General features: G+C 38.6%; 1 protein-coding gene across 1 annotated transcript; it reads left to right on the top strand.

Annotated features, from left to right (window-relative positions):
• The first annotated feature begins 2566 nt into the window (after positions 1 to 2566).
• On the top strand, positions 2567 to 17088 carry LOC125484182 (rap1 GTPase-GDP dissociation stimulator 1-like). Its single transcript, XM_048601793.1, has 4 exons — positions 2567 to 2737; positions 8635 to 8761; positions 12875 to 13003; positions 16394 to 17088. Exons 1-4 carry the CDS (start codon positions 2582 to 2584, stop codon positions 16519 to 16521), a joined length of 540 nt encoding a protein of 179 aa, XP_048457750.1. The 5' UTR covers positions 2567 to 2581; the 3' UTR covers positions 16522 to 17088.
• The last annotated feature ends 6489 nt before the right edge of the window (positions 17089 to 23577 follow it).

Below are 23577 nucleotides of genomic sequence, written 5' to 3'. Positions count from 1 at the left end.
CCCTCTCTCCTCTGAACTTATGCCCACTCTGAGAGAAGCCTTAAGAAATGTAGGGCCGTATTTTCCGAGGAGTTGTAATCTCTCTAACTGCCACGTCACCCTTTTTCTTTACGGCACAAAAGTGCTCCGTGTTTCTCACAGGAGATTCCGATCAGGGCTTCTTCAGAAATGTGAATCTGCGTTTCCATTCTGACACATCCCTCATAACACAGAACTGTCAGGGAAAAGCAAATCATGCTCCCTTTTTTCACAGTCAGCTGCTGTATTCTGAAATTTGAAGGTCCAGAATCATAGCCATTTTTGACAGCTGCTTTCATCTGGTACCCTAACTTCACATGTACCATAAGGATAGTGTGTCAAATAGTGTTGGAGTGATTTGTGTAGTCTGATGGGTGGGACATTAGAGGTTGTCAAATTCAGGCATTGAACGGGTGTTGAGTCAGGGAGTTTAGAGGCATATTTTTGTGGGTTGTGAGGTAAGTTAGTTACTCAGGAGTTAGCCTAGATGGTTAAAGATCTAATATTTCCTAAGTAACTGTTTACTTTAGTGAAAGCCTCTGATTTCTGATTTTAATGGATCCTTTTGGAGGGTTCCAAGCATAGAGATTCTAAGAATCTTCAAATTCCTGGGCATTTCCTTCGCAGTCTGCTAAAATAGGGCTGCCACTGAGTCTCCATGTGCAACTCCCATCTATTCTTCAGAAATCACTCTGCCATTAGAAAAGCAAGGTCCTAATTTAACCCTCTGTACTGAACCTAGTAGAACTCGTTGCGGGTTTCTTTTTCCATATTTATGAAACCAAGACAAGATCTAAGCCTTTATAAAAATATTAAATGAAAGTATTGAAAGTAATCCAATGGTACAGGTAGTTCTCCTATAACGCGATAGTTGCGTTCTTGCGTGACCTCGTGCTATAGAAAATCGCATTATAGGGAAATCGCTCTAGAAAATCCCTCTACCTGTACAGCAGAAAGTTTGTGTTATCCAAACAGCGTCCACTATTCATCAGTCGCGTTACAGCCAATTCACGTTAACGAAACACATGTTACAGCATGTATATCTACATCTACCTGATGTAGATAAGAAAACATCAAATATCTCATCAATATCACTAAAAACAGGCTAATGCTAGTTGTTCATGTTAATTAAAATAGCTGTCACATACACCTACAGATGTCACTGTATAAAGTGCTTCATTATGTAATGTTTTGAGAGGTCATAAGGTGCAATATAAATGTGCTTTTGTTCTGGTCCTTTTTGGAACAAGAGGAGTGCCTGTACTTGATGTCAATGATGTACTTTATCAGAGAAGTAGCAGACTTTGTTACAAATTTGATGTAACAAATATCTGTCAATTTTGTTGCCAATTTTTTTTTTTTGAAAACCATATTGTTGCATCTTTTTTCATTTCTGCTCCCCAGCCATTGCCCAGTTTCTTTTTTTCCTCTGCCTCCTTCCATCCTTGTTACCCAGCTAATTTTGTCACCTTACAGGTACTTCCCCAGTCTTCCCCGCCCGCTCCCCCCCAAACCCTACTTACTACCCAACACCACTACCCTGCCTCTTTTCCATGATCAAATTCCTGTTCAGCATGCTTTGAAGTACAATTCAGGCACCTTTCTCAAACTCCTTGTATACAGCAACTCCTCCAAATGACAGACTTGTCAGTTTGGTTCAGTTTAACTGAAGTTGGACAGTTTTTTTTAATAAACAAGTCCCAACTGAGCTGTCAACAATTCTCACTAAGCTATGTGGCTGCACAGAGGTTTTGCACGTGCTGATTCGCATGCTGATGCATTGACCTCCTCATGAAGTCGCTGCCATGCAAGGATCTCTCAGGTCTGCACAGTAATAAATGATTAAAGGGATGTTGCCTGCCCATCACCACCTCGGCCTGTCTGCTGCTGAAAACTTCTTTACTGTTAGACTTGACTATTCCTCTCCTGGCCAGCCTCTGGTCTTGAATTCTGAGACCTTTAATCATCCAGAACTTCGTTACTTGTGTCCTACCCTACACCAAGTCCATCATCCATCCTTGTCGTAGAATATGAACAATAGTAGACCTCCAACTTGTCTTCTCTTGGCTTGATATTCATTCTTGTCTGATGAAGTGCCTCGGAATATTTTTCTACATTAATCATACTTTATTAAAGCAGGCTTTTTTTCTGTAGCTGGAGTAATGGTCATTTCTGGTGTCAGATGGCTGATTCTACCTCCAATTGGTAGTTCACTCTTCTGAACTGATATTGTATGTTTGCTCATCCAATATCACCATCCTTCTCTAGTTTATCTGCACTCTTTCCACACTCCCAATGCACGGAAAAGATGAAATTTTCTGTCCTATAAATACTGCACCTAATGTGTACATGCAATGTTATTTGAAAAGAGAAATGGAGTGTGCACTTTGACTAGGTTATGCAGCAGTGCAAGTAGAGCAATTTCAGAAAATCCACCCACTCGTTCAAAGTGCTAAATCTGGTTTATGACCCAGTGTCGCAATAGTTTAAAGACTATTGCTGAGTACTTTGTGGGAGAGCTGTTTTCTGCAGTGCTCTTCCTTGTGTTCTAATCCTGTCTCGTATGGTTTCCCATCTAGCTGAAGCAGCAGATAAGTTGGGAAAGAACATCAAACTGGTGGAACGTTTGGTAGAATGGTGTGATGCAAAGGATCATGCTGGCGTCATGGGTGAATCAAACAGGCTGCTATCGGCACTAATCAGACACAGCAAATCAAAGGTCTGTTTTGAGCAATGTTACTTTTTAAAGTCTCATGTCTTTGAGGTGAACTTGGGATTCTGCACTTCTCAGATGCTAAAATACACCAGTATTTCATAAAAGCTATCTTTATTTCTCTGAATTTTTTATTGTGGACTGAACTGGTAAAAGGAGTGTTTTAAAAACAAAGGATTGTGGAAGGGATTCCTAAACTTAAATTACCATCACTTATTGTAAATGTTGTTTAGACTGTTTGCTCAACCAGTGGGGGAAGTTTAGTTGCAAATGAGCTGGCACAGGGAATGTGTATGTAAGTGAAATTTATCCAGCAATGAGCAATTGAGTGGAGTGATGACTAGTTAATGACTGCAGCCTTCTATCTGTGCTCAACTATGTGATTGGCTCCCAATTAGCTGAACAAGTTGTGGATGTGAACGATATAGCCAGAAACCTTCAGACTTTTGAAAGGAGAAATGGTGTTCTTTTTCTCTGCAGAAAACAAATGCCTTAAGCCTCCCTCCCTCCCTAATATCTGTAAAGTATTGCTTTTGACCGCAAGTCGGAGACTGTGTTGTAAGTGATTCCTTGTGCCTCCTACAAGGAGTGAAAGTATCTTGAGAAGAACATTCAAGGAGCAGCAAGTCCTGGCAAGCCAGAAGGTTCATCTCAGTAAGCCTGTGGGCAGGGACCATTTCACTGCCTTCCCAGTCATTCCCTCTGCCCATTTTTGTTTTTTGTGTAAGTCCCCTGACACACATGCAGACAGACAAAAGGGGTGGGGACGATAGAGTTCCATTTTGACATTTCATAGGTGGTTTCCTGTAGCTAGAATCAATTTATTTGTAATAAGTACTGATTATTGTCAAGAACGGAAACCTGGTCTGCATTTTCTGTCAACCTGGTTCTAAAAGACAGGTAAATTGGGGAGTTTTGTACGCTTTGGTAAAATTTTGACCTTTTATCAAGTCTTCAGGAATAGCAAGGCTGTGTTTCCAGTATGCTGCCCCAATGAGGCGTGATATACGGTACTGAATAAATGGGCTGTTGTGTCTGTGGACTAGAATCAAAATGTATAACAAAAAAGTTATAGCAAAGACTAAATTTTACATACTTCTGTTAAAAGCAGGATCCAACAAAACTGCTAAATTGTACAGTCACCAAAGTGTTCGAAAAGAATCAGCTGAGTTTTGCATCAACACAGCATTTCCAGTCTGATAGCACACTTTTCTCTACTGAGGATTTGTAAAAGTTATGGCACAAATGTTTTTCAAGTTATTGTGACATTTGTATGTTCTAAGATATTGCAGTAAGTGTCATGTTCTGTGGTTTAAAAATCGTCTTGTAGCAATCTTATTTCATCAAGAAGCAAATGCGCAGATTTTATTGCAGTGTACTCACTGTTTACACTACCTGCTGTTTTATTTTCTTGCAGCTTTACTTAAAAGAGCTAATTCTGAGAGAGTTTGGCATATTATTCATCCTTCCTTCTCTGTGGATATCTAAGTGATAGCACCAAGAACCTGTTCCTGCTATTTATTTTTAAAAGTCAAATTAATGGAAACTTATTCAAGGTAGTAATTAGTAGTAAGGTGACAGTTCTAACGGAATGTATTTTATTCCTCTATGTATTTATATAGCATTACTCTATTTCAGAAGTAGGTACACAGGGTTACGAACTCCTAAGATTTGGCTATGTCTAATCAAATATATAATTGCCCATAACATAAGCTGGAGTATATAACAAAATAAGTGAATCTTCTAAAATGGAAATAGAACCTGCAGTCTTTGATAAATTGTTCAGTTTAATGTAGAAGCTACAGTAAATTATAACAAAAATACAAGTTTTAATGTTGGAGTTCCCTGTGAAAGATGGTGTAAACTTTTTTATTTAAATACAAGTAGGTTTCTACATTTCAAAATATTCGTTTATATGTGATTGAGTGACACAGTGGCATACTGGTTAGCACTGCTGCCTCTCAGCGCCAGGGATTCTGGTTCAATTCCAGTCTTGAACGACTGTCTAAGTGGAGTTTGCACATTCTTCCCTTCCACAATTTCCTCCCACAGTCCAAAGATATGCAGGTTAGGAGGATTGGCTATGCTAAATTGCCCCATAGTGACCAGGGATGTGCAGGCTAGGTGGATCAGCCATGGTAAATGCAGGGTTACAGGGATAGGCTGCAGGCGGTGATCTGCGTGGGATGCTGTTCACAGGGTTGATGCATACTTGGTGGGCCGAATGGCCTCTGGTTGCGCTGTAGGAATTCTATAATTGCAATTTTAATTCTCTTATTTCAGTAAAATCATACGTCAAAATCAAATTCCCTGGCACCATATTATTAATCCTGACTCGCTATTCCCAGTGGTGTATATTATATTTCCGAGCATCCTCAGCCCTCATGAGACAATCTTGTTTATTAATGATTCTGCAGCAGCCAACTGCATCTTTAACTTGTTCTTGTGCACACCTGTACAAAGTTCAAACATTTTGGCCCAAAACTTGCCAAAATGAAGCTAATTGTATGCCACTATTTATGCATAAATGCCACAGCAACTTTAACAGGGAAGATAAAAGTTCAAAGTAGAAATCAAAATGTTGCTGCAGAACGTGCTCCTTGACAATCTGTTTCATGTAAACAGCATCTTGCTGCCTGCCCCTTGAACTTTCAAATGGGTTAAGTGATAGATAAGAATTTTTCATAAAAGTAGTCCTTTCGAGTATTATTTTAATTGTGTTGCATACTAAGTCCTCTGACTCTGAAAATTAACTTTTAAATGTGGGGTGTTAAATCTTCAACTTTTCATTGTTGGAGAATTAAAACAATAATGTTTAAATTAATATTGTCCCTTTTTCGTTTTCTCCATCCAATCTTTCTCTTTATTTTTCTTTCTGTATCTGATTTGACTGAGTTTATCTATCATAACATGGTAGGGACTGAGAAATTAATTCTACATATCTTCAATCTGATTGTTTAAGAAGTTACAGGACTACATGCCTTTTGGGAAGAGCACGTGCTGTTTTTGTCTCCCTCACGGCAACTTAATGGAAAATGCTGCCTACCTACTCACGCTTGTCCTTGTTATTCTATCAACAGACACCTTTGGTTGCTCTGCCATAAAAGATTTTGGGCAGTAAAACTCTGAATAAAATTTGTGTAATTACAGAATTCTTCCATATTTCTACATAACTATATTTCTGTATTTATAAGAATATCTAAGCAGAAATAGGCCATTCAGCCCTTCAGGCTGCTCGGCCATTTAATATAATCATGGCTGATTGAAGGCTTCTTTGCCTTCTACTCGCACTATCCCCGTAGACACTTTTATGATTGATAATCAAAACTTCATTTACTTCTTCAAATATACTCAAAAGGCTGGACTTCCAATGTCCTGTAGGGTAGCAAATTTCAAAGATTCACAATGCTGAATAAAAGATATTTCTCATCTCCATCCTAAGTGGTATCCACTTTATATTTAAATTGTGCCCCAGTTTTTTTTTTAATTCATTCATGGGATGAGGGAGTCACTGGCCAGGTCAGCATTTATTGTCCATCTGTAATTGCCCAGAGGGCAGTTGAAAATCAACCAATTGCTGTGGGTCTGGAGTCACATGTAGGCCAGACCAGGTAAGGATGGCAGTTTCCTTCCCTAAAGGACATTAGTGAATCAGGTGGGTTTTTCTGACAACCGACAGTGGATTTAAGGTCATCATTGAACTCTTAATTCTAGATGTTTATTAAATTCAAATTCCACCATCTGCCATGGCAGGCCTCGAACCTAGGTCCTTGGATTAACAGTCCATCAATAATGCCACTAGGCCATTGCTTTCCTAGGGCACACAGCCTTTCCATGGTGAGTTCTACACTCATCAATCATGGAAAGCCTCCTGCCTACTATTTAAAGTATTTTGTAGGTTACAGTGAGATCACTTCTTAATCTTCCGTGCTTTCGAGAATGCAGGCCTACTTTGCCCAATTTCTCATCATTAGGACAGTCCCACCATCCCAGGAACAAGTCTGGTGAACCTTCATTGCAGTCATTCTCTGGCAATTGTATCTTTCCTGAGGTAAGGACCAAAACTAAATACTACTTCAGGTTCAGTCTGACCAAGCTCATGTGCAATTTCAGCAAGATTTCATTACTCCTGCCTGTACACAAAAATTCTCTTACAATAAAGGCTGACATTCCATTAGCCTTAATAGCTTGCTGTACCTACATGCTATCCTTCAGTGATTTTTCAACAAGGTCACCCGAGTCTTTTTTGCACACTTGAACTTTCCAAGCTCTCACCTTTTTAAGAAATACTCTGTACATCTGTTCTTTCTACCAAAGTGGGTAACTTCACGTTTTCACATTATATTCCATCTGCCATGTTCCTGTCCAAATCTTGAAAATATTGTACATCTTCACAGTGCATGTTCTGCTTGGCTTTATATCATTTGCAAATTTAGAAATATTACATTTGGCCCCCACATCCAATCATTGTGAATAACTGGGCTCCTTGGTCTACCCTACTAGTCAAAGCTTGTCAAACACGCAAATGATCCATTTATTCCTACTTTTGTTCTGTCTGTTAGTTAACGCTTTATCAATGCCAATGTATTACCTCCTATACCCATGTGCTTTTAACCAACCTACCTTGTCAGAAGCCTTATGAAAACCCATGTGTACTACATTCATTGAATCACCTTGATCAACTTTTGTTACTAACATCCTCAAAAGACACTAAAATGCTGGATGATGGAGATCGGAAACAAAAACAAAGTGCTGGAGAAACTTAGGTCTTTTTTTTTTCTCTCTTCTTTCTTAAATAGTGTGGTGACATTTTGCAAGCTTTTAATGTGCAGGAATCAGGCCAGAATCTAAGGAACTTGAAAAGATCACCATTGTATCAACTACCTCCATAGTCACCAACTTTTAACACCCTGGGATGTAGCTATCAGATCCCTGGGACCAGGAACCTTCTGCCCCTTCTTTATTATTACTAATTTTCTTGAAATCCTCATTTTCTCTAGTCACTTGGAAATCTCATTCTGGGAAATTTCATCTATCTTCCTCAGCAAAAACAGTAATCTTAAGTATTATTGTGACTTAGCATCTATAACGAATAAATTCAGGTGTGATAGAATTTTTGAGTGGAATCTGTACTGTTAAGCACAGAAGTTGCTACTTTGACAGTTTCATGCCCTCATTAAAATGAATTAATTTTGCTGAAAAAGACACTTTGAAGTTTTCCATCTTGTATTTGTATGCTAAACTTCATACAATTTGAAAAATTTATGCTGCAGGAGAAATGGCATTGCGTTGGAGAAAACACCTATTGAACAATAGACTTCCCAAGAATAATCCCATCAGGCAGGCTTTTTTTGTGGTTTGCAAGAAGCATGTTATTGTTTGTCTACTATTAGTTATGATTCTGCAATTGGACAGCATTTGCTGAACGACTTTGAGCGCACTAGTTCATGTAATTCATGCCATCTCAACCTGGCTCATTTATGTTTGCTACAAGCTGCACCATTCAGTATACAAGGATACATACCCTGTAAACAAAAGAACATGTTAATGTTTTACGCCTTTATTGATGGTCTTTTCTGGAAGTGAATTCAGATACCTATGCCCTGCCTGCATGTTAGTGTACAAATGCATCACAGAGCCATTCAAATTCCATGTTATAAGGACATTAAAGGGTTCCCTTTCTTTGTTCCACCTCGTTCTCTTGAAAATTGAGTGAGTTAAAAGAACTTTTGTTACCTTGAAGGTTTTTATGCTCTTTGGTACCAATTTAAAGCCAGTAAATACCTAAATGTTAATCAGTCATTTGACCTCACCAGTAATATGGATATTCTTTGATTTATGAATATTCAAACTCATTGCTGTTTAAAAACACTAACTGCTATCTTCCTGTCTTCTTTTGTAAGGATGTTGTCAAAGCCATCATTCAAAGTGGTGGTGTTAAGCATTTGGTCACTATGGCAACAAGTGAGCATGTTATAATGCAGAATGAAGCTCTTGTTGCTTTGGGATTGATTGCTGCTCTGGAACTTGGTGAGTAGTATGTTGCAACTTTAAGTTAGTTTTGTGGGAATAAAAAACCTCAAGCCTGTTGAGCATCACTCAACAAATAAGTATGCCTATGACTAGTATTTATTTTTCATCTCATTGCTTTGACTACCAAGTTGTTGTTAAACTATAGTTCCTGGAACATGATGAATATTTTGGACTTGGGCTGTTTGGGTTAATTTAATTGTTCAAGTGTTCAGTTCTTATGGCAGAGAGTTATACTGCTCATAAATAAAGCTTTTCCCTTCAGGTTTATAGTTGAAATTAGTGTTAACTAACTTCTCAAAAAGACTTCTTTGCAATTTTAGAGTCAGTTGTGCAGCACGGAAACAGACCCTTCGATCCAACTTGTCTATGCTGACCAAATATCCTAAATTACCCTAGTCCCATTTGCCAGCATTTGGCCCACATCCCTCTAAACCCTTCCTATTCATATACTCATCAAGATGCCTTTTAAATGTTGTAATTGTACCAGCCTCCTCCACTTCTGGTAGCTTGTTCCATACATGCACCACCCTTCTGTGTGAAAATGTTGCCCTTTAGGTCCGTTTTTAAATCTTTCTCCTCACAGATTTAACCTCTGCCGTCTAGTTTTGGACTCCCCCACCCTGGGGAAAAGACCATGGCTATTCACCCTATGCATTCCCTTCATGATTTTATCAACCTTTTTATAAAGTCACCCCTCAGCCTCTGCTCCAGGGAAAATAGCCCCAGCTTATTTAGCCTCTCCCTATAGCAGAAACCCTCCAATCCTGGCAACATCCTTGTAAATCTTTTCTGTTTCAAGTTTCACAACATCGTTCTTAAAGCAGGGAGACCAGAATTGCTCTCAGTTTTCCAAAAGTGGTACAATCAATGGCCTGTACAGCCGCAACATGGCCTCTCGACTCCTATACTCAATGCACTGACCAATAAAGACAAGCATACCAAATGCCACCTTCACTATCCTATCTACCTGTGACTCCACTTTCAAGGAACTATGAACTTGCAATCCAAGGTCTCTTTGTTCAGCAACGCTCTCTGGGACCTTACCATTAGGTGTATAAGTCTTGCCCTGATTTGCCTTTCCAAAATGCAGCACCTCATTTGTCTAAATTAAACTCCATCCTCAGTCCATTGGCCCATCTGATCAAGATCCCGTTGTACACTGAGGTCACCACCTTTGCTGTCCACTAGACCTCCAATTTTAGTGTCATCTGCAGACTTACTAACCATACCTCCTATGTTTACATCCAGATTTTTTTTTATATAAATGACGAAAAGCAGTTCTCCCAGCACCAATCCTTGTGGAACACCGTTGATCACAAGGCTTCAGTCTGAAAAGTAGCCCTCTTACCACCAGCCTCTATCTTCTACCATCAAGCCAGTTCTGTATCCAAATGACTAGTTCCCCCTCTATTCCATGTGATCTCACCTTGCTAACCAGTCTCCCATGAAGAGCCTTGTCAAACACCTTACTGAAGTCCATATAGATTACGTCCACTGCTCTGCCTTCATCAATCCTCTTCATTATTTCTTAAAAAAACTCAGTCAAGTTAATGAGACATGATTTCCCACATACCGTCATATTGACTATCCCTAATCAGTCCTTGCCTTTCCCAATACATGTAAATCTTGTCGCACAGGATTCCCTCCAACAACTTACTTATCACTGGCTTACCAGTCTATAATTCCTGGCTTTTCCATACCATCTTCCTTAAATATTGGCACCACATTAGCCAACCTCCAGTCTTGCCGAACCTCATCTGTGGCTATAAATGATACAGAATCTCAGCAAGGGGCCCTGCAATCACTTCCCTAGCTTCCCACAGAGTTCTATGGTACACCTCATCAGGTCCTGGGGATTTATACACCTTTATGCGTTTTAAGATGTCTAGCACCACCACTGTAATATGGATATTTTTCAAGATTATTGAATTATACAGAAAAGTGTAAACCGAATCCTCCCCCTTACCTGCACAGTGCACTATTCGTCTTTTATGAAGAAAGGAGAATATAATGCAAGGAGGATTGTGCCAAGTGAAAGTAAATGCCAGTCATTCAAACTTGCTCCGTCTCCAGCAGTTACAGATTAGTTGTTTGAAGTAGCCCTCATTCCCTGGACAAATAGAACCTCCTATGTAGTTTATGTAGGAGACAACAACAGTTGTCCCATGATGTAGTGAAGTAAATTTTCAGAACTCCATTGACCAGGAAGTTTTGATCCTCGAAACGCAAGAGCTCTGGAATCGGAGAGCACACCAGAAAACTACAGGTTCTGGTGCAGATTGAGAGTTTCTGAAATTATTTATCCTGACTGCTATTTTTTTGTCCTCTATTATTACCTTGCATTGTAGCTTTTTACCCTTGACTATAGATATTTGAACCTTAGTGAAAGATCACCCTGATTCCACTTTTTTAAAGCTGCTTCTTCAGTTGGCATGGCTATAATTAGTTCATTTTCAGCAAACCCCGCATTCACTCTGTGTTTTTGTCAGTAACTTTTCCTGAGCCCCTTCAACTGCTTACACAGCTTACACTTCTTAACATGGATTCATTAAACTTCCCTTCCACAGCCTTCTGTGTCTCAACTTTTTCTCTTACTGAGGTTGAGTCACTGAGTACTTTATTTCTGCCCTGACTCTTTGAGATTAGTAAACTACACTACAGCTGGCACAGGCTTTTTTAGCCTCTAAACAATCTACTTCACTCTGAGGGGCGGATGCAGGGAAAACCTGCACATTCACTGATCTTCTAAATAGTTATGTCGCCTTTTTTACAAAAAAAATTATTTTGTCTCTATCTCCCTATGTCATAGAACATCTCATTGCTCGGCAACAAGCCATTTTTTCTCTCCTACGCTTGGTTCTAAGTACTGAACTATTCCCTTGAGCATTGTTAAAAGCCTTATTTAAATGCATGTCAACAAATTTCATGAGCCTTCGCAACAATACACTATTCATTGACAAGTAATTTTTACATTCCTATAGTTCAACATCTCTTCAGTTTTCACCCCTTCATGTGGAACTCCTGCCAGTCATTTTTCAAACACAAATTATGTATTTATGGTAAAAATTCAGCAAAGCAAGTTGTCATTAAACTGATTCCAAATTTGTACCAGTTTCCATTTACACTGTATTCATAGAACTCAATTGACAGAAATGGAAACCATTGAATTTTCTTGGTCCAGATTGGAGAAACAAATCAGAGCTTTTCAGTAAGTTTATGCAGTCGTTTTGACAGCCTGTTGCTTCATCCTAAAAGCAAAAGAACAAGGGTGAAATGGGAGTTTTTAAAACCAAAACGAAGGACACTCTAGAGGAAATGCCTGCTGATTAATTGAAGTGCTACATCTTTATAAATAAATAATTAATATTATCTAAAATAAACAGCTTAAGATGCTTTGCAGTGTTTCCCTGACTGCATCAGTGAGAACAATAACTTTCGACATAGGAAATAGGCTGACACCTACAGTGCATTAGTGCACCTTAAGCACCTCATTGCTTTTTGATCTATGGCATTGTAGCTCTACAGATTCTGCAGATTAGTCTCATGGATGCATTTACAAAAAAAAATCAACCCATCCTCAAACACATTGTCCTTCCAAGTATTCAGTAGAGGAGTACTTCATTTTTGAATATTTTAAAAATATTAAACCAGCTTGAGCACTTTATCCGCCAACTGATTCAATTGAGCACACTTAACCAAATAACAAGTTCATTACAGGCTTGGATAAAAGCAAACTACTATGGATGCTGGAAATTTGAAACAAACAAGACAATGCTGGAGAAATTCAGCAGTATCAGTGGGGGGAGAGGTTATACGTTTTAGGCTTGAGCTCACTTCGGATAGCTGTAACCCATGCTAATTCACAACACGTTTTCGGTTTAGGAGAATTAATGTGATTAAAAGTGAAGCTTGAAATAATTTCTATTCGAGTACATTAAAAATCATTGGGCATAAGATTTGCAAGGGAATATTTAGCTTGGGATTTAAGTGCGGGTGAAGAGAAACCACTCCATGGAAAGTCAGTCATATCTTTGTTCATTCAATTTGATACACTTGAATTTATTTCTGATGTTCAGTTTTGATGAGCTTTTTGTTTTTGCCTTTATTTAGGTACAGCCGAACAGGATCTGGAGAATGCTAAACTGGTGGAAATTCTGCACAAATTGATTTCTGATGATTCCAGTGCACCTGAAATCAAGTACAACTCCATGATAATGATTTGTACCATAATGGGATCAGGTAAGGCTAATGGACAGAAGTAATCTGTGTTAAATAACTTTGTACCAACTGCACTATTTAAAATTGTAGACCAAGTATCTGCAATATAGAAACAGATTAATCAATCCACACAAGCCTCCGTCCTTGTCTCTCCATCTCACCCCATTGTCATACTTTTATTTCTTACTCCCTGGAGTTATCTAGCTTCCCCTTAAATCCATCTGTACTAATCTTTGGTGGCAAGTTCCACATTCTCCTCTCACTGGGTAAAATGTTTTGAATTCTTTATTTAATTTTAATGAAATTGCTAATAGATTTCTCGCCTGCAAATGAAAACATCTTTGTCTAGCGTTTCAAACCTTTCTTATTGTTGGTGGCCTCTTCCCTGCTGTTATCAGACTTTTGAACAGATCGCTTATGTTAATTTTCATGTCTCTCTGTCTCTCTGTACATCTTCTCTGCAGCTGTAATACTGCATTCTGCACTTTGTATGGTACAGTCTGCCTGTAGAGCACGCAAAACAACATTTTTCATTGTATCTTTGAGCATGTGACAACAATAAATCAATCTATTAATCCACAATATAAAAGCAACATATTGTAAAAGCTGGATAGGCACAGCGGTTCTGGCAGCATCTAAGTAGAGTGAAAGTAAGTTACCACCAATATGACTCTTCAGAACTGGAACTGTGGAATTAATGTTGTTTAAAACTGAGAAGGAAGGTCACGGAAAATTGAGACCAAGGTGTATGGAATGAAAGAGAAAGGGAGGGGAAATGGTGTGCAAAAGTCAAGTTTATAGATCCAGATTATGTGCTGATGAGATAATGAAGATGAGCTCTTGCTGAAACCAAAAGCAAGATAGAAAGACTAGGGTGGAAATATTATAATAGACAACAAAGTTCATGGTCTGCAGATATTGAATTCAATGTTTAGTCTAGAGGCTGTAAAATGAATTGTTGCTCCCCCTGTGTTGGGCTTACTGGAACACTGCAGCTAGTTAAGGACAGAAATGTGAGCATCAGAACAGGATGTCTATTTTGAGCCAGCAAGCACTGAGCATCAGCACCATGTTTATGGACTAAGCCGAGATGTGCCTCGAAGCAATCACCCAGTCTGCATTTGGTCTTCCCAGTGTAGCGGAGACTTAGTCTACTGCATCTGCTGTGCATATGTTGAAAGAAGTACAAGTGAATGCTGCTTACCTGGAAGAGAAAGGAGTTAAAAGGCTAAGTATTACACATTCTGTGAATTCGTGGGAAGGTGCCATGATGGGGGAGGGTGGCTGTGATAGTGTTGGTGATAATAGAGGATAGACCATGATATCTAGGGAGAGAATGGTGTTTACGAAATATTGAGGACCTAATGTCTCATGGTGGTTTCATTTTTGAAATGGCAGATGATTATGGAAGACAAATCCCTCCTTGTCTTCTATATAACTAACCATTTCCTTTGTCTTTTGTTGTATGATACCTCAGAATTATAGAATCCCTATAGTGTGGAAGCAGGCCATTTGGCCCATCATGTCCACACTGAATTTCCAAACCTTTTGATCTCCAGTCTCCGTTCACTTCTTCCCTCACCTAGCCTCAGTTCCACATAGTCCTCCTGCCACCAATTCAGTAGTATAAAACCCATGACTTTTCCACCTTTTCAGGTCCAAAGAGGAATCATTGGACTCAAAACATTAACTGCTTCTCAATTGAGCCATCTCTGCCTCTCCACTTCTGTGGGTGAGACAAGTCCCAGTCTATTCAATTTTCCTGCATTGAATAAAAATACACTACAGTGTAGTCTAAAACATCTGTGAAACTTAGTAAGAACAAACTGGAAGCCAGTGCACTAGATTTTTGCCTAAACATTAAACCTGTAATTTCACCTGGTAACAGGGCTGATGATAGTCAAACTGTGGCTGCTGCTGGCCATTTCAATTCCATACCTTCAGAAGTCATTTGGCATCTTTGTAGTAGCTGTGTTGATTAGATTTCTTGTACTTAATGTGAATGCCTGTTGAAGCTTAGCAGGCTATGCTTTTTTCTTTGTATGACTCATAATTTACTTTTCATACATTTCTGTTTTAACATTTTAACTTTGTTTTCCTTATTTTCTGCTTTGTAACTAAGAATCTGTGCCTAGGTACCTTTGTACCTAAGATGGCGTCATAAGTAGCAACTCATTATCCGTTCACTACTCCTGTGAATACATGTGACAATAAACCAAATTCAATTCAATTCAAATTTTGAATGGCCAAATACCGACATCAAAGTGCTAAGTATTTCCAAAAATGTTCTTTATTTCTGCATCTCAAGGTTTGTTTAGACTTGCAGTTCTCATCTAATCAAACAATTGAAAATTGCTCCAACAAAATGGGGGTCATGAAAATCCTGAATGTCAGTAAAACTGATGGAAGCTACATTGGAGAAATTACTGTGGCAAAGCTGAATTAGTGTTCAGTTATAATTAGAGTTGCTTGGAAGATCTTGAAAGACCCTAATTAATTTTTTCGTGGTTACATTCTAGCTACTCCTCCTAACCTAGTTTCTCCCATAGCAGTATTATGCTGCTTAATGACAGCTGACGCTTGTCAATTGTAGTTCTTTTATGGGTGAGAAACAAGGAAGCGGAAATTATTGAACAGTGTAAAATTGATTAATATTCCACTTTGTTCAATCGGTTGAATGTGAGTGATGATGGATATTGGGTCCTGAGTTTGTAACGGAAATAGGGTGGTTGGTGGTGACTCATCTTAGAGATTTTGACTCTACTTGAATAAATAATTATTGCTGATATCCTTAATTGGTGTGCTACACCCATTTAAGCAAATACCTACCCCATCACACCATTGTGAACCAAATCCTTCAAAATTCTATTTTTTTTTTGTTGTCCTATCATTACATTTCCTTTAGTGAGCCTGGTGAAATCTTAATTGCGGGATGTGACAGTTGATTATTGCCTTCCTCACTAAACTTTACAATCATGTGCCATGCACCATTAATGCAAGTTTTTTTCAATGCAAAAGTAATTCTGCTTTGTTCAGTAATGTTTTGAATATAGCCATCACCAGCTGTTTGCAGCTTTTCTCTCCCCTTTGTTCTCATTACAGGCTATTTCTACTGTTTTCTGAATGTCAGGGTGTACTAGAATTGTGTGGATCCAGAGTTTGTCCTCATTCCTGTGTTATTACCAAGTTCAATAATAGTGATGAATGGTGCATACCTGTTGTGAAGTTGATATGATTGATAGTGTTTTATTTAATTTATTTAATTTATTTAACTTTGTGAGGCTGCTACTACTGAATTGTCATTGCAACCATAAGTTTAACATCAATCTGACTTAATGTCGCACATTTTTCACTGTTATTGTGCATGTTTATATTTATGTTGTAAGCAAGATTTTCGGCTTTGTTTTTCAGAACTACTTAGGAAGGAAGCACAAAATATGCCATTCAAAGAGATTGTGTCAAAGCTTCGCCGCCATGAGAATAAACTTGTAGCCCAGCAAGCGTTAGTGACGGAGCAAAGACTGATTATTGAAAGCTGAGATTTGTTCCCCATTGCCTGTTCTTTAGTGTCTTGTCACTGGATCACCTTTGTCTGCTGTGAAATGCTGATGCGGTACCCTTGCTTCTCACCTCCCGTGCATGACTTAGATTGGTCCTGTCTTGACAAAAGAAAAGCTGGGACCAAGTACTTTCAGCTGTAAGCTGTGGTTTTAAAAAAAAAACTTAGCCATTTGTCCTCCCATGTCCACTTAATATCCCTTTAATGCCTGAAGCAATGTGGTAGAGCTTGCATGGTGTAGTAAAATAAAAATGTGGCAATGTTTATAGAAAAAAATAATGTACACCTCCCATACAGCTGCATTTGCATTTTGTACAGAACTGTAAAGCTATCAGTTGGAGAGGATGCAGAAATTAAACCTGGGTTTTCCTTTTAGATTCAGATATTGAAGCTTGCTCCATTCTTAACGCTTCCAAAAGCCCCACAAAAAACAAAATGGGAAAAGAAACTAGCGTGCATTGTCAGTCCTTCCAGGTGTCCAGATGTTGGCTGTTAATTATGTAAAATTGTGGTACCTAGAATTAATAAATTAAATCCAGAGTTCTAAGCTGTGTTCTGTCGTGTTTTAAGAGCAGGATTTATCAAATGGTATGAATGCCCCTTACTCCTGGTGAACTGTATTGCCTGGCCATTCTTAAAATGAGTTTGTTCACATTTACCCTTCACAAACAGTGCCTTTACAATCACACTCACTAATGATTTTCAGTAACATCGTATCAAATGTCTTAAATTTGACTCATAGCTGAAAACAGGAGCAGGAATAGGCCATTCATCCCTTTGAGTCTGCTGTACCATTCAATATGATTGTGGCTGATCATTCCATTTCAGCACCCTGTTCTTGCTTTCTCCCCACGCCTTATGATCCCTTTCGTTCTAAGAACTGGATCTAACTCCTCCTCAAACATTGTGTTTTGGCCTCAACCACTTGGTGATCGAGAATTCTAGAGGCTCACCACTCTGACATTTCACCTCATTGTGCATCATACACAATGTCATTGTGTTCCTCATCACCTGGTTATATTTCATGTCAATTGCCTACCCAAACAGCCACAGTACTGGTGTGTCTCACTTTTACTCCAGTCCAAATTCTGTTAGCATGTTCTTCAAATATTGCACCTGCCCCTCCTGTAACATTTCCATGAGCTTTAAGGGATTCTGGAATATGAATGTACAGTTGACTCTCATTACCAAAATTCTAAGGCAGGACAACATAAAATACTTCAAAGGCATTCTGACTTTTTCCTGGAAAAAGTGCAGCATTGTCCTTAATTTGAAAGAGGTGTTTGCTACCAGTCATTCAAATTAGTGACAACCTGTCCATCAAGTTATATTAGGTTTCAAGGTCCAGCATCTACATGTGGCAAAGCAGTCGCAGCAATGAAGCAAGCCCTGCTATCTGGGTCCCACAACCTCATGAGAAATCTTATCCCATTTGTGCCAAAGAAAACCAGCTCACTGAATCACACAAGCTGTGGCAGAAACTCTCAACCCTGAGTAGAGCTCATTGTCTTCCAGTCAATGGACTGATAATAATAGTTTAGACACTAGAGGGCAGCCTAGGCCTGGTCAGCTGAGGCTGGGACTGACTCCCACATTCTCATCAGCACTCCCCATCTTGGAACAGAACTGCTAGCCGCCTCTCTCCACAGTGATTTGGAAGTACTATCTGCTGCTGTGTCAACGTACAAGGCAAAGTGGAAAGGGGCTTTAGATGTTTAAACCAAAATCTGGCTCACTCAAATATCTGAATTTATTATGCTTCACTTCAGTATTGTGGTATTTTACAGAATGCATTTTTCTGGTGACCATATACTGGAAAACTTTACTGCTGGTGGTAACAACCTATTACTTGAGGACCTATTCATCAGCATTAACCTCAGTCATTATAAAATGAAAAGTGCAAGAAAATCTTTGATCAGTTAAGACAGCATTTGCAGAGAGAAACTGAGTTAACGCTTTAAGTTGCTGAGTTAGCTTTTGTCAGAACACAGCATTTTCAGCATCCTCTGCATTTAGTTTCTGTCAAATATCTGAATAAAGTTAGGAATGGTGGGGGAGATCGTACAGAGAAAAGGTGTTTGTATATTAATTGTCCATCATTAATGGATCAATTAGCAAATGTGTATTGATCTCCAGCTTGTTCACACTTCTCATCCACTGGGCTAAAATCAACTATAAAATATGTATTTCAATCTTATACCCACCCCCATCAAAATGTCACTGGCATTCTATTCTGGTATTGTGGAGAATTTCTTCAAAAACAACTTCCTCTTTAAATGGTTCAGAAGTAAGTAGACATTTATTTGCGTATGAATAAATAATGATGTTGGATATCTTTGTGAGCTGTTGACCAGCATAATGTGACAATTGTGCAAATATTCAAGTAAGGTTTATATTACATTGTCGGCTGAAAAAAGGTCAAAACAAAATTCTATAGTTTGTTCATTATAGCTGTTTAGAAGTCTGTGTTCAAGGACAAAGGAATTGAACAGCAAACGGGAAATACTAAAGTTAAATGTTAATTCCCTACGATCACGTTTTAGCAGTAAGTTGTAAATGCAAGGTTTGTGTACATCAGAAGGATTTCATTGAGGAGTGTGAAGGGACCATATAGTTTACTGCAGCGAATCTTCAAACCATATGCACTTCAACAAACAGCTTAGGGCTTCTGGAAACATTCCTGAACAGGTCATGCAGAATATTGATGCTTTTGCAAAATGTTATTTTTACTTATTATTTACAGGCTATTCAGCCCAGCTGATGTTCTCGCTGGTGTCTACAATCTACTTTCTAACAACAATTCCATCTTTAAATTAGACAAACAGGAGGCTGCAAGAACACAGCAAGCCAGGCAGCATCTGGAGAAAAGGAGAAGTCAACATTTCGCGTATTATCCTACTTCAGGATGTTCATCTTTAAATTAATCTGAGTGGGGAGAGTTTTGGGAGAAGAGAAATGTAGGCTTAAAATGCCAGAAGATATCTCAACTTTACAGGTAGCTGTTTTGGTAGTATAGGAAGGAACAGAATACACAAACAGAAAAACAGCAATAAATAGTTAAGGTGGGGTGAGGAGGGGAAGAATGGTTAAAAAAGCAACATTACTGACTACTTGCATGTACATAGTATTCAGAATAAAAAGCCTGTGTTTGTGCTGATACTGCAGTTAAACTGGTATGATTGTACAGCCATTACAGAAACCTAGTACAAGGAGACAATGACAGTTGGGGAGTAGTGGCAGATACTTAAGAAAATAATTCATGGCTCACTGCAAAGATTTATCCCTGTGAGGAAGAAGGATTCTAGGAAGGGAATAAACCAATCATTGTTAACCAGGGAAGTTGAGAATAGCATCAAATTTGTTTTTTTCCCCCCAATGTGGCAAAGATTTGTGGTAATCCAGAGGACTGGGAAAGGTTTAAAAACCAACACGACTATTATTTTTTAAAAAGTGGTTGAAGATTTACAGTAATGGTAAGTTTGCAAGTAATATCGAGGCTGGGGCGATATTAATCCAGAACCAGGAAATGCAGAAGCTGAATAGATACTTTGCATCAGTCTACAAAGTGCAAGACACCAACAGAATTCCAAAATTACTAAATAAGTGAACTAAAGGAAGATAATTTATTGATTTCCTATCACTAGAGAAAAATGCTTGGAGATCAATAAGACCCCTGGCTGAAGGTATACATTCTAGAACATTAAAGGAAGTAGGTACAGAAATAGTGGATACAGTGCTAGTAATCTTCCAAGAAACCTTAGATTCTAGAAAATCCCAAAGGATTGGAAAACGGCCAGTGTATCACCTTTATTTGAAAAGGGAAAGATTTTTTTTTAAAATAAACAGGAACTAAAGGTTAGTTAGCTTAAAATCTGTTTTTGGGGGAAATGTTAGTGTGTTATAAAGAACCTAATGGCAGAGCAGTTAGAAACACGTATGATTGGCTTCGTGGAGGGGAAGTCCTGAATGACAAATCTGCTGGAATTCTTTGAGAAAATAACAATTTGAATAGATCAAGTGGAAGCACTATATTTGGATTTTCAAAAGGTGTTTGATAAGGTAACACACATTAGGCTGCTTAAGACAAGTCCATGGTATTGGAGGTAGTGTATTAGTGTGGAAAGAGAGTTGACTCTTTAATAGAAGTCAGAAGGCTGGAATAAGGAGGGCATTTTCAGCATGCTAATCTGTAACTATTAGTGTGCCACAGCTAGGGCTGCAATTATATACAATATATACTAATGACTTGAATGAGGCAAGTGAATGGATTGTAGCCAAGTCTGCGGATGACACAAAAATAGGTGGAAAGGCAAATGGTGAAGATGGCAGAGTCTGCACAAGAATATAGACCGGTTCCATGAGTAGGCCAGAAAACTTGGCAGACAGTCCGTAATGTGGAGGAAAGGTGAGGTTATGCATTTTTGGCATGAAGAATAGAGGAACTGAATTTTTTTAAATGGAGAAAGACTGCAGAAAGCGACAGAACAGTGATTGAGCCGTCATGTATGAATCACAAACAGCTAACGCTCAGCAGATAAAGGAAAGCAAATGAACTTTATTTCAAAGGCATTTGAATAAAAATTGGGGAAGTCTTTCTAACTCACTAAACAAAACAATATGCAGACCATAGAAGGAATATTGTGAACAATTTTGGGGCACCTTATCTAAGGAAAGATATACTGACATTGGAGGCAGTCGTGAGAAGGTTTACTCGCCTGATGCTAGGAATGGAAGGACTGTCTTATTAGGACTAATTGAGGAGATTGGGCTTTGTATTCATTGGAGTACAGAGAAATGAGAGGTGACTTTATTAAAACATATAAGATTCTTAGGAGACTTGACAGGGTAGATGCAGAAAGGTTGTTTCCCCTTATGGGAAAGTCTAGCACCAGATAGCATCATCTCAGAATAAGCACTTACACATTTACCGGAGATGAGGAATTTCTTCTCTGAGGGTAGGGAATTTGTGGAATTGTTAATACTGAGGGCTGTTGAGGCTGAGTTGTTAAATATAGTCAAGACTGAAGTAGACTTTTAATCAGTAAGGGAATCAATGGCTGTGGGAAAAAGCCAGGAAAGTGGAAATGAGGATTATCAGATCAGCCACAATTAAATGGTGGGGCAGACTCAAATGTGGGAACTTTCAGCCCATTGTGGTCTTGCATTCACCCTATCAAATATCTTTTTATTTCTTTATCCCTCGTGTTTATCCAGCTTTCCCTTCAACATATCTATGCTATTCATCTCCACTATTCCTTGTGTTCCTCATTTTCACTACTTCCTTTGAATAAAAAGGTTTTTCCTGATTTGCCCATTGGATTTATTAGTGACTATCTTATATTCATATTGTTCTGGTCTTCCTCAGTGGAATCATTTTCTCGACACCTATCCTATGAAACATCTGCCTTTTTATAATCCCAAAGGTCTCTATCAGGTCAGCCACTGTCATCTTTGTTATGGAGAAAAGAGAGACAGCTTATTCAATCTTTCCTGATTGGTAATAACCTCTCAATTTTGGGAACGTTCTATAAAGACCTAGTCATAAATTATTAGTTTGAAACGGCTGTGAATAAGATGGATGCATTTCTGAAACCTTGCTCAATTTTCACTTTTCCTTGAGGGAAAGTGCATGCGCACCCTGTGCTTTTGTGTTCTTTGGCAGAGGTCTTCACTAATCACTGTCACTGTTGCAATGATCAGTGGAAAATGTGTTTGTTTTATCAGAGACAAGTGCTATGATATTCCAGAGAGGGTTGCAGTCTCTATTGTTATACAGTATTTATGTTGCACTCACGTTACTAGTTTGCTAATGTGGCAGGCAAATTCCAAATAAAATTACTTTAATGGGTTTCTACATCAAAGAGACAAAACCAATAAAAGATTCTCAGAAGACTATGTTGGGAGAAAGATATGGTACAAAACATAATCCACAAGCCCCAACCAATTACACCATTCTCAAACATAACTTCTTACTTATTGAATCATAAAGCCTAGAAACAGACTATTCAGTTCAATGTGCCTGCTGTCTTTTTGAAAGAGCTCCCTGTTATGACCCACTTACTTTTGCCTTCCCCATAGACCTACAAATTTTGTCTAATTCCATTCACGAGTTACCATTTAATCTGCTTCCTCCATCCTCTCGGGCAAATGCACTGCAGATTGTAACAACTCACTACATTAAAAATAAAACCTCCCATTCTCCTGTCTAGCTTTTTCAGTAATTATTTTGAATCTTTGTAACTTTGTGCCATGAGAATAAGATGTGTAAAGGATTCTAGAAATTAATGACAGAATTTAAGTTAAAAAAAACACATTTCAATCACAAATTGGTGTCAAATTTATGTCATGAGGGAGATCCAATGGAGCTGCACATATATACATACACAAATGTGTGCATTCACATATATATGTTCATGTGCACAAATGCTCACACACAAACACGCACTCAGAAGTGTTAGCAGGTTACAGAATAATGTAGGTGACAATTACTCAATTTACAGAACAGGAACAAACCATTCAGCCCAACTACTCTTCACCAGCATTAATATTCCACACAAACTCCTCCCATATCTCACTATGCCTTTCTATTCACCTCTTCGTGTGCTTATCCAACTTCCTTTTTGTAACGTCTCTGTGCTGTTCATCTCATGTTCTACATGGAAGTGATTTCCACATTTTCACTATTCTCTGATTAAAGCAGGTTGTCTTGAATTCCTGACTGGATTTGTTTGCAGCTCCAATCTGATCTCGACTACAACTGCAGGCATTTGTTTTTCCAAGTCTACTCAGACACTTTTGTAATCTTAAAGGCCTCTATTAGCTCAACCTTCCAGAAAGAACTCGAGAGGAATCCTAGGAAATTAATGAAATAATCTTCATCACTGTTTTAAAAATGTGTAAATAGAGCAATGAATTAGCTTTTTCTAGGGATAGTAGGAACTGCAGATGCTGGAGAATCCGAGACAACAAGGTGCAGAGCTGGATGAACACAGCAGGCCAAGCAGCATCATAGGAGCAGAAAGGCTGACGTTTCGGG

The sequence above is a fragment of the Rhincodon typus genome, chromosome 1, assembly GCF_021869965.1.
Source record: "Rhincodon typus isolate 14 chromosome 1, sRhiTyp1.1, whole genome shotgun sequence".
Lineage (NCBI taxonomy): Eukaryota > Metazoa > Chordata > Chondrichthyes > Orectolobiformes > Rhincodontidae > Rhincodon > Rhincodon typus.
Note: the sequence above shows the minus strand (reverse complement) of the source record. Positions and strands in the feature narration are given on the sequence as shown.

Excerpts from the sequence above, each read along its gene's own strand:
- LOC125484182 (XM_048601793.1), top strand. The coding sequence starts at position 2,582 with ATGGTTTCCCATCTAGCTGAAGCAGCAGATAAGTTGGGAAAGAACATC. Across the intron at positions 2,738-8,634 it reads TCAGACACAGCAAATCAAAG|GATGTTGTCAAAGCCATCAT; the intron begins GTCTGTTTTGAG and ends TTCTTTTGTAAG. Across the intron at positions 8,762-12,874 it reads GATTGCTGCTCTGGAACTTG|GTACAGCCGAACAGGATCTG; the intron begins GTGAGTAGTATG and ends GCCTTTATTTAG.